This window comes from Canis lupus, chromosome 4, assembly GCF_003254725.2.
Source record: "Canis lupus dingo isolate Sandy chromosome 4, ASM325472v2, whole genome shotgun sequence".
NCBI lineage: Eukaryota > Metazoa > Chordata > Mammalia > Carnivora > Canidae > Canis > Canis lupus.
The window spans coordinates 20,651,086-20,662,780 of record NC_064246.1 but is presented as its reverse complement, the minus strand read 5'-3'; the positions used below and the strand labels follow the sequence as shown (position 1 = coordinate 20,662,780).

Below are 11,695 nucleotides of genomic sequence, written 5' to 3'. Positions count from 1 at the left end.
CCTAGGTGGCTCAGTTGGTTAAGTGTCCAACTTGATTTCAGCTCAGGTCATGATCTCAGGGTTATGAGATCAAGCCCACTGGGCTCCCATTTGGAATGGAATCTGCTTCTCCCCCCCTCCCTCTGCCCTTCTCCCTGTTTGCATGTTCTCTTTCTAAACTAAATCTTACAGTTCAAAACTAAAAAAAAAAAAAAAAATTACTAGTGACGGAAGCAATCATTCACTTGGTTTGGACAATGGTTCTCAAACCTGGATGGTTTTCTGTAACGCTCATACCCTGCCTCTGAAATTCTGATTTTATTGGTCTGGGTAGGACCTGGCATTGTTATTTTAAAAAGTTACAGTGATTTGAACATCAGCCAGGATTGAGAACCACTGGATTAGATATTGTACTTTTAAAAAAATTAAGTAAACTCTGCACCCAACATGGGGCTCGAACTCATGACCCTGAGATCAAGAGTCACATCTTGGGTCACCTGGGTGGCTCAGTTGGTTAAGTGTCTTCAATCTTCATTTTTGCTCAAGTCATGATCTCAGGGACCTGGGATCAAGCCTCACATCTGGTCCCATGCTCAGCAAGGAGTCTGCTTGAGGATTCTCTCTCCCTCTCCTCCTGCTCACCCATGCTCTCTCTCAAATGAATATTAAAAAAACAAAAGCCATATGCTCTACCAACTGAGACAGCCAGGTATATCTGTCCTTTCAATAATGACACAAATTTCTCACTTTATTTCTAATTAATTGGCCAAGTTTTTACTCAGTTCACCAAATATTTCAAATTTTATTCTTGGTTATGCAACAAAGTCTTAAGCAAAGTGAATAAGCATCCTATTTATAAGTTTTAAGCCACCTAATTAAAAGTATTATATAACTACTTGAAATTGGAACTGACAATATTTATAAAAACTTGTCACAAATATAGCTTCCTAAACTATGAGCAATCCTGTCCTCAATGATAAATCTGACCATGAGATTTGAGAATAGAACTATTTTAATCATTCAAATAGCAAGCTCAGGATCATTTCAAATTCTTTATTATACATCATGGTTGCACAATTTGAGGCTGGTTAAATACAATTGGTTTTCAAAATTTCGAATATTTCCTAGATTACTACATGCAAGTGACCATGAAAATATTTGGCATTTTTAAATTTTGAAACTCTGAACAGGCACTTACATGAAGGAAAACATTACCATTCACAGATAGCCACATTTAAAATAGATGCTCCAGCACATGGTACATGGAACCTTTTGTCAGTAAAGAAGTTGGTTACTGACCATTTTATCAAAGTGCCATAGTAGTAAACAGGTTTAAAGAAATGTAATTTGGGTTACTTAGCTTACTCAGAAAGTAAGGTTAACTGACAAGACTTGCACTGAAGTGTATAAAAAAATATTGGTACAAAAACCAGTGAACCCTAAGTGAAAGTAGTTTCACACAGCAGGCTTCATTTTAGTTCCTACACTCCACATTTAGTGTATCTGAGATCAGACCCCCATGCATATAAACAGATGATTAAAATCATCTTTTTGGAGACTTTGAATAAATGACTTGAATTTAGTGTTAACAAAATTTAAAGAAAATGGGTGAAATTACATTCAAATTTGAACTAGCCAAAGTTCCAGTTTAACAAACATGAAATTGTCCAGATCTAGATAACTACATGCTTCCCAGGTCCTCCTGAGTTCCCCATCCTCAAATTTTCCCCTGGAAAGAGATGAGAGTATTTATGAAGGCAAGAAAATTATATTTGTATGTATGTGGTAAAAATATGCCCTAAATTTTAAAAAAATTCAAATTTATGGAAAAATTATATAGTTTTAACAAATTCTAAAATGCCAACATAGTCAACTCTACATTGCAAAAAACATACAGTGGTACCTGCTGGATAGTAGTAGCAAAATAGTTACTTAATATGGCAAAAAAGAAAGAATGAATGAAAGAAAAGAAGAGAAAGAAGGCAGGGAGAGAGGGAAGGAGGGAGGGAGGGAGGAAGGAAGGAAGGAAAGGAGCAGCAGCAAGCGTCAACAGTGACAGGCCACATAACCTCAGGGACAAATTTTACATTCCCACCACAGAAGATTTCAAAGAGGATACAATTCAGGAAGTCATGGAATGGTAGAATCAAAAGCACCTACAGTGAAACCCTCTGTATGCATTTCTCGAACACACATGTAGAAACATAAATGTATTTCTCAAAAATATTGAGATGCCATATTTTAAATCTTTCCAGGATGTTAAGGCCCACTCAATTTTTCTATTTTTATTTGAACACAAAATATTTAATTTTTTGCATGTAGAGAGTAAGAGGTAATTATTAGCATGAAAAAGGAGAAAAGTATTTATAATTAACATTACGAAGAAAGCAAAATTACAAATACCAGCCTACTTACATGAAAATCTTTAATGTTTATGTTGATGCATATAGTGCTCATCATCAAAGTGTGCAGTAAAAAAAAGAAAAAAACGGCAGCTTAAGAAATTTCCAGTGTTTCAAAGAAAGCGCTTTTTTTAATGTATATACATGAAGAACATTTAGTTGTATCATAAAATAAATGCAGCACTGTAAGATAAAGGAAGACTATTGTAAATGGAGTTTTGGCCTTTTCCCCCCCTACAAGCTGCAACCATCTTTAATCTGAATTTAATCTCAATGGATATAGGAGTTTTTTGCTTTTCTTTTTCTCTCCTATTCAGTTCACATTTCAGGCTGTTCAGGAGATGCCTGTGATTCTGGTGATTCAAATCGCTGGTGGAAGTTTGTTCTCTGTTTCCTCAATTTTTCTGGAGCTTTTCTCCATAAAATGATCTCCTAGTAAAATAAATGGAAGACATCAACAAATTAATATTCTCATATCATGTCTTAAATCTTCTTGGATTTATGGAAATAATGCCACTTCAATTTAATGACATCAAAATTAAATTCTTCCCAAGGAAAGCTGTTCTCTTTGTTGAATGACCTACTTTCTTCCACTTCTAAACTTGGACCACCCCTTCTACCAGCCCTGGTCCCCTCTCATCAGCACCTATGCACAACACCACCACCAATCCTATCTGGCACAAAATCCTAGCTCTCACTGCTTTAAAGAATTCCTAAAACCTGTCCTTGGTTTGCTATTTTGCCCTTATCCACATTCAAACCTTTGTCACTTCAACCTTAGACACTCAGAACTTCTTGGTAGATGCTCTGCCTCTAGTGCCTGAGGCCCCTTTCTAATCCATCTTCCAATCACTACCAGATTAGTCTAAAACATTGCTTGGATTGTACTTCAGTAGTTCTCAGCACCTCTAGGATAAATCTCAAATCAGACATTCGATATCCTTTAACACCTTTATCCAATTTACCAATATCACTGTGTTCCCACCACCAGCCAGTTAACTCTCTACTCCCAATGCACTCTAAATACACTTGCCCTAAAATTTCTCCTAAATATTCTTCAAATATTTATTCCTCTATCGAAATCTTGCCCTAACCAATCCATCCTGAGATCTCTTTTAAATTCCAAAAGTTAAAAAAAAAAAAAGTCCTATATTTGCTTCATAAAGTCATGACAGGCTATCATGGTTATCAAACATCCAAATGAATGTCCATGGGAATCAATGTACTCATTTTCAACAGGGCTACAAATATGTGATTGATTTGGAAACTGTAAATAGTTTGTATAATCTTTTTTTATAGACAGAGTTGAGGGGCAGAGGGAAAGGGAGAGGAAGAATCCAAAGCAGGCTCTACACCCAGCAGAGATCCCAATGAGAGGCTCTATCTCACAACCCTGAGATCATGACCTGAGCTGAAATCGAGAGTCAGACACCCAACTGAGTCACTCAGGTACCCCTATTTCATCTATCGTGAGCTACAAATTGCCTACGTTTAATTTTACAGCATTACGACAATATTAGCAGAAAAGGTTTGCTCTCTTCTATTGTCAAACTGTAAGTTTTCTGTTAATTAGCTTATATATCTTTCTCTTTCCACACATGCAATGTGAGGACCTTGAGGTCAACCTATGTTTATAAAAGATAGTTTTTGCATTCTTCACAATACTCAGTGCAGAGTAGTTTTTTTTAATTTATTCATGAGAGACACACACAGAGAGAGGCAGAGACATAGGCAGAGAGAGAAGCAGGGAACCCAATGCAGGACTCGATCTTGAGACTCCAGGATCACGCCCCGAGTCAAAGGCAAATGTTCAACCACTGAGCCACCCAGGTATCCCAGTGCAGAGTCATTTCTAATTTAGTTCTGAATACTCAACTGACATTCAAATTTTATTAATCCAATTCATAATACAAAAGACCATTCCAATCACAATCTTAATTGAAAAATTCACCAATGGCTTTTAATTGATTTTCAAATGAGAACAAGTTTTATGATAAACATTTTATATAATGAAAGTAATGATTAGATTTTGGTCATCTCAGTTACCTTCATAACAGAATGGAAATCCCAGAATCCATCAAGTTAATAAAATCATTCAAAGTGATAACAGAAATCTACATTTGTTGATAAAGATACTCAAAATACTACTGAATGAAAAAGCAAATTAAAGAACAACACACATAATATGATCTAAATGCACTTATGCAAGTTTTTCTGGAAAAATAACCACAATGGGGATCCCTGGGTGGCTCAGCAGTTTAGTGCCTGCCTTCGGAACAGGGCATGATTCTGAAATCTGGAGATTGAGTCCCACATCAAGCTCCCTGCATGGAGCCTGCTTCTTCCTCTGCCTGTGTCTCTTCCCCTCTCTCTATGTCTCTCATGAATAAATAAAATCTTAAAAAAAAAAAAAAAAAAAAAACCACAATGGTGGTGGAATTTTTGTTGACTATTCTTTATTGCCTGATTTTTTTAAACAAACAGTAGGTATTATTTTTATAAAAACAAACTTTCAAAAGAAAACTAAAAGCTCTGTTAAATGACAGCTCATTATGGAGTCCTGTGTAATGACAGGGAAGAGATCTGTCCTAACCCTATTCCATTCACACCTACTTCCTTATCATTAAAAACCCCACTTGCTTGGTACATAAAGCTCAGAAAAGTGTTTTCATAATTGCTGTAGAACAAAACATCAGTCCAACTGGCACCATACCTGCTGCTTGAAGTACCTTCTGTCTTCCTCATCAACAAGGACTAGATTCAAAAAGTACCTTACTGAAAATTTTTTGTTCACATCTCTCATTGTTGGAGTTGGGTCATATCCCGCTAAAAATAGTCTTATTGGAATTGATTCACCTGAAAGAAAAAGCAAAGTCCATTTAATTCTAAAGATGATTAAATATAGTCACATAACACTTAAAACTAAGCATTATAGAGAAGGCACTAACACTTTAGTTCTTCATTAGATGGTAGCATAAAAAAAAACTTTAGACCAGGGTTTCTCAGCCTTGCAATACTGACATTTTGGGCCCAATAACTTTTTGTTGTAGGTAAGGTCCTACACACTGTAGGACATTGAGCAGCATCCCTGGCCTCTACTTTCTAGATAGCAGCATTCCCCAAGTGTGGCAACCAAAAATAACTCCAGGAAACAGCAAATGCCCAGGGGGTGGCAGGGGTAGCAAAACTGCCCCTAAATGAGAACCACTGCTCTGGAGTCAGAATGCCTAGATTCAGAGGCCAACTCACGGGATATGTGAATTTGGCCAAGCCATATAACCATTGTTTCAAGTTCCTTTTCTGTGAAATGGAGAATACCAATAATATCTGTCTTATAGAGACTTGTAAGGACTATATGAGTTAATATATGTAAAAAGCTAGGAATAGTGCCAGCAAGTAAGTGCTGTTTTAATAGTTTTGTTATTCTTTCAATGAAGTTTACCATAATTTCTAATAATATGCATAAGTTCTTCAATACTTATTAACTAATTCATCCAAAGCAACAAACTGTTCTGAATGATGATTATTCCTCCGTTACCAAAAAGATTGCTATTCAGATTCTCATGGCTTCTTTCCTAAGGGTAACTATTTGCATATTCTGTCTTGAAACTTTTATATGTAATACTTTTCTGATGCACATCCATTTCCTGAAAGATATATGACCCATTACTTTACATAAAACTTTGTAGCTGCTGAAATTTTACAAAGTAATGTTGTATAACAGGAGTGTACACACACACACACACACACACACACACACACACACGCACGCAGGTCTTGAAGTCAGAAAGGCTGGGGCTCAAGCTCCAATTCTGCAATGATTAGCTATTGAAGGCAGATTATGTCACCATAAAATCTGCCTCTTTGACATAAAAATTATTTTGAGCTGAAGGCAATTTAGAAGCAGCAAAAAGCAGAAAAGACTCCTCATATTCTGCCTAAAGGCAGCATATAAATTCTCCCTTTAATGAAGACAGAGTCTCATCAGCCAGGGATGGCTGGCTGATTAGGAATCAGCAAACAAACCTTACTCCAGCCATTTCCTCCCTTAGATTTAGCTTTGCACAGCTTGTCACAGCCCTGGAAGCCTACACCTGCTTTCCTTTGTCCAATTAACTCTCCAAATTTATTGTTCTTTTGAAGATGCCATACCTGCTGAAATTCTAAGCCACTATTTTGAATTATTTTCTGTTCAGGTTTCTCCTGTGTGACATGCACTGCATGCATTAATAAATGTTTTTTTTTTCCTTTATCAATCTGTCCTTCTGTTAGAGTCCCAGCTGAAAATCTAAGATGGGTAGAAATAAAGTTCTGCCTCCCTTACGCTTTACCTTTAACAAATTTTTTGAACTCTTTGTATCTCAGTTTAATCTGTAGAATAAGGGATGTCATACCTAACTCAAAGGAAACATTAGAGCACCTCAGACTACAATGCCTAGTCTATAGTTGACACTCAGTAAATGATAGCTACTTTTTGAAATAAATACTAACAAAGTGAGAAAGGCCGGGGTGCTCACTTTGGCAGCACATATACTGAGAAAGGCCAAAGATATAAATGTAAAATGATAAACAGTGAGGTGTCTGGCTGGCTCAGTCAATAGAGCATGTGACTCTTGATCTCAGGGTTGTAAGTTTGAGCCCCATGTTGGGTGTAGAGATTACACACACAAAAAGGTTAAAAATCCTTTTAAAAAAATTATATATACCGGCTTCATTATCTTGGATACTGAAGATAATAACAGAATTGCTTATTTTCTTGGGGGCCAAAAGGACTACCAAATCGCACAGAAATTAATGATCAGCTACACTGAACCATGTATTCAGCATGAGTAAAAAAGACTTACCAAGATAAACTACTGAAGCAGAAGACAACCAAAACATTACAAACTCAGAACTAGAGAGGAAATAATACAAATGTGTCTTATAAATACTAAATTTAATTTTTTTCCCTTTTTTTTTTTTAAGTAGGCTCCATGCCCAGTATGGAGCCCAGCTCCAGCCTTGAATTCACAGCCCTAAGATCAACACCTGAGCTGAGATCAAGAAACCAACTGAGCCATCCAGGCACCCCTGAATACTAAAATTTAAACTGAATAAAAAATTAAACCTTATTTCAGACTAGGAAGTACTATTATAGTCTTTCAGTATGTATACAAAGATTATTTTAAAAATATTATCATAAGAATCATTTTAAAAATCCACAAATACGTTTACACTACATAAATATTTTCAAACTAAACTGCCATGAACACTACCTATTTGTACTACCTATCACACAAAAGTAGTAAATGAAAAAAGTATGTTACCTTTTACGGGTGCACCATCCATTATTTCATATTTTGCAATTGTTTCTGTTTCTGTGGTGGTACTGGGTCCTAGCACAATAATGTAAATAGCATTTAAAAAAATAATATAAATGACATTAAGTTAAATATTTCCAGAATATAATTTCCAACCTTCTATCTTATTTTCCAACTATATTATTTTAGTTTATTATTTTAATTTATCCTCCCTTTTTTTTTTTAAGATTTTATTTATTTATTTATTCATGAGAGAGACAGAGAGATGCAGAGACACAGGCAGAGGGAGAAACAGACTCCATGCAGAAAGCCTGATGTGGGACTCGATCCAGGGTCTCCAGAATCATGCCCCGGGCTGAAGGCGGTGCTAAACCGCTGAGCCACCTGGGCAGCCCTTTATTCTATTTCTTGATCTACACTTAACATACTTATCACTCAACTGAATGTTTCACTCTTCTTCCCAAATATATAGTTCAGAAAGAATCTTCTCCACAGAGTTCCTTCTATCATTTCTAATATCTACTAAAATAGAAACCAGCAATACACATCAGAAATAACCACCGTCATGCTAGGTTTCTCTGCAATATCCAAACTTTCTTTCAGTTAGTTAACTTTAAATGGAGAAAACATCAAACTGAGTTCTGAGAACTATTGATATAGTTCTCTTAAATTTGGGTATTTGACTTTTAAGAGATTATTTGACCCCAGTCATCTGCAAAAAGTCAATGATATGATAAATAAAAAAGCATACTGAAACATACATTAATGATCCCAATGTTGTAAAATATATAATATGCAAAGACTAATTAAACTCTGTTCTGAATGGGTACAGATTATTTTTTATTTAAACTTTTCTAGAATCAGCACAATTTTTTAACCAAAACAATGTTTAAATAATTTCTTTTTAAATAACGAAAAGGAACCCGACAATTGATTTTATTTTTTTTGACATTTGAATTTAATATCTTTAAATCATTTAAACTTTTATTAGCAGGTGAAAATAGAGATTAAGAAATCACAGATGTTTCTAATTATGACTCCAATTATAAATTCTTAAAAAGTGTTGCCTAAAATCATTTTCAGCAAAAACCCAACAAAGGAAACAAATTAAATCTATACACTAATTAAAGTTAAAAAGCAGTTAAAAATAATTCTGGGGCAACTGGTCAGCCATCTGGAAAAAACTAAAGTTGGATCCGTATCAAGATACATTCCAAATAAATTAAAAATTTAAACAAAATCTCAAAACTGTATTATTTTAGGAGAATCAAGCACAAAAAAATTATATTTAGAACCTCAGTGTGAAAAAGGCCTTTCTGTGGCACAAAACCTAGAGAGTATAAAAGGAAAACCTGGTAAATTTTACTACACAAACAAAAAGAACTTCTACATGGCAAAAACCATCATAAGCAAGACAAACAAGGGAAATTTTTGCTGCTTTTAATACAGAAAAAGGAACTGCTTTCCCTAATATATAAAGAGTTTCTACAAATCAGTAAGAAAAGACCAATAATCCAATAGAGATGGAACAAAGGATATGGATAGGCAGTCGGTACAGAAAGAAATACAAATAGCTTTTATATACATGAGAAGATGCTTACCCTCATTAAGAATGAGAAAACTAAATTAAAACTACAACAGCAATTTTTTCCCCTACCCATCAGATCAGCTAAAAAATTTTATAATGTGTTGGTAAGAACAGGAGGAAAAGAGGCACTCTTCTACATTCCTTGCTGGTAGTAATGCAAACTGGTATAACCCTCAAAGAGGACAAACTGATATGTATCAAAGTCACAAAAGAATATATTCCTTGAAATAACAATTCTACTTTTAAGTTTTTCATCTTGCAAACACACTTGCATACATGCAAAATGACATTATGAAGCACTGTTTGGAATAGCAAATGACTGGAAACAACCTGTAGCAGACTGGTAAAATTCTAGTAAACCCACAGAAAGGAATACTACAAAAAAGATGAGAAAGTACTCTACACACTGATATGCAAAGATCTCTAATATATTAACTGAAAAAGCAAAATATACATTGTACATAAACATTTAACTTAAAGGCGGGGGGGGGGGGGGGGGGTATAATATAGAGATACTTTGTATACGTATAAATATCAAGAAGCATTTTAAAACTTATAAACATATGACTTATGAGTAAATGGAGTACTACAAATAGGATGCTTTTTACTATATATAGTCTTTTATCATTTATTTTTGAACCATGTGAATTTATAACTTATTCAAAAATTAATTTTTAAAAAAGCATAAATATTAAGCAATATTAAGTATCAAAGTTAGTATTAATATGTATATTTATGTTATGTCTAAACAATATTTTAAGATTTAAAAAATTTTTAAACAGGAATTTTATTCAAATATTCTTTTTGACTTACCAATTCCTGTGATCTCTTTTTTGATCAGCTGTAACTCCATATGTTGGATTTTTATTCTTACTAATAAAAAGTAAATTTTTCCAACAATCACATCCTTTAGATGATACCTTTGGGGAAAGAACATACCTCATTTACTAAAAATCAACTTAAAAAATATGAAAACATAGAGGGGCACCCGAGTGGCAGAGCACAGTCAGTTAAGCATCCGACTCTTGGTTTCAGCTCAGGTTTAATCTGAGTCGTGAGATCGAGCCCCACATTGGACTTTGGGCTCAGTGTAAAGTCTGCTTTGGATTCTCTCTCCCTCTTTCTCCCTCTGCTCATGCACGTGTTCATTTGCTCGCTCTTTCTCTCTCTCAAATAAATAAATCTTAAAAAAAAAAAAGGTGAAATATGTCCCGAAAGGCTTTAGCAGACATCTTTAGGGCAGTAACTAGGAATAAAATACCATTTGGGGGGTACCTGGTTGGCTTTGATGGTTAAGTGTCTGACTTTGGCTTGGGTTATGATCTCGGGGTCCTGAGATACAGCCCTATGTCTGGCTCCTTGTCAGCAGGGAGTCCACTTGTCCCTGTCCCTCTGCCCTTCCCCCTGCTCATGCTCTCAAATAAATAAAATCTTAAAAACAAAACAAAACAAAAAAACCCAAAACCATGTTCTTTTTTTTTTCCATCATTTTACTATAAAAATAGGAATCAAGCTTTTACTTGACCATCAATATACCTCAAAGGGAAGAATTAGCCTGATTTACTGATGGGTCATTTACTTAGAGATTAGTTTCCAAAGAAGTTAAGCACAGAAAATTAAGATTGTTATGCTTGCGATATTTATTTGGTGTATAAAGATGTTTCTGAACATTAAAATTCTACACAAGAGTTTAGTGTCCTGTTACTCTAAATGCTAGGATAGTGCAGCTAACAAAGCACTTGCCCACAAAAAGGAGACTCCACAGGTTTATTGCTATGATAACAAGTCATCAAAGTCCTTTCCCACAAACTCTGAAATGATGTGGTAATAAACCTGGAAATTACAATACCCAGAGGGCTTTTTAACCTTCTCCCAGGTTTGGATCTCAGAATAATATCCCAGGAGTTGACCAATGTAATTATGTCATCCTGAAGGGAGGCTTCCAGTGACAACTTTTTAGGTCCTAAACAATCTGATAATTTTATTAACGATATAATTTAAGACTCTGAAGGCATACTTATATCACATTTTTAAAAGTGACATAAACTGGCGAGTGGCAACTAATAAAAGTCATGTAACAGAAGGCTGTCTGTCAAAAATAGATGAATAAAAAAAAAGAATAAAAAAATAGATGAATAAAATCTTTAAAAAATAAAAAATAAAGATTTTATTTATTTATTTATTTGAGAGAGAGAGAGAGAGAGAGAGAGAGTAGTGGGAGGGGTAACCGAGGGAGAGGCAGGCTCCCCACTGAGCAGGGAGCCAGACATGGAGCTTGATCCCAGGACCCCGGGACCATGACCTGAGCTGAAGATCAAGGCTTAACTGACTGAGAGCCACCAAGGCACCCCATAAACTAAAAGAAATTTAAGAGTCAAACAACCAATGTGTCTGGATGCCATGTATTTGAGCAAATTTTGTCTGGA

The 11,695-nt window shown here is 35.2% G+C and overlaps 1 protein-coding gene across 4 annotated transcripts in view; it reads right to left on the bottom strand.

Annotated features, from left to right (window-relative positions):
- Positions 1-1,018: 1,018 nt before the first annotated feature.
- VPS26A (VPS26 retromer complex component A) overlaps positions 1,019-11,695 on the bottom strand; it is a 31,331-nt gene continuing 20,654 nt past the window's right edge. For all 4 annotated transcript variants that reach the window (XM_025435083.3, XM_025435081.3, XM_025435082.3 and 1 more), the window contains exons 6-9: positions 10,083-10,189; positions 7,688-7,756; positions 5,095-5,237; positions 1,019-2,813 (exon numbers count right to left, since the gene is read on the bottom strand). In XM_025435083.3, the coding sequence (XP_025290868.1) occupies positions 2,700-2,813; positions 5,095-5,237; positions 7,688-7,756; positions 10,083-10,189 (433 nt within the window). In that variant the 3' untranslated portion in view covers positions 1,019-2,699. The remainder of the gene's footprint in view (positions 2,814-5,094; positions 5,238-7,687; positions 7,757-10,082; positions 10,190-11,695) is intronic.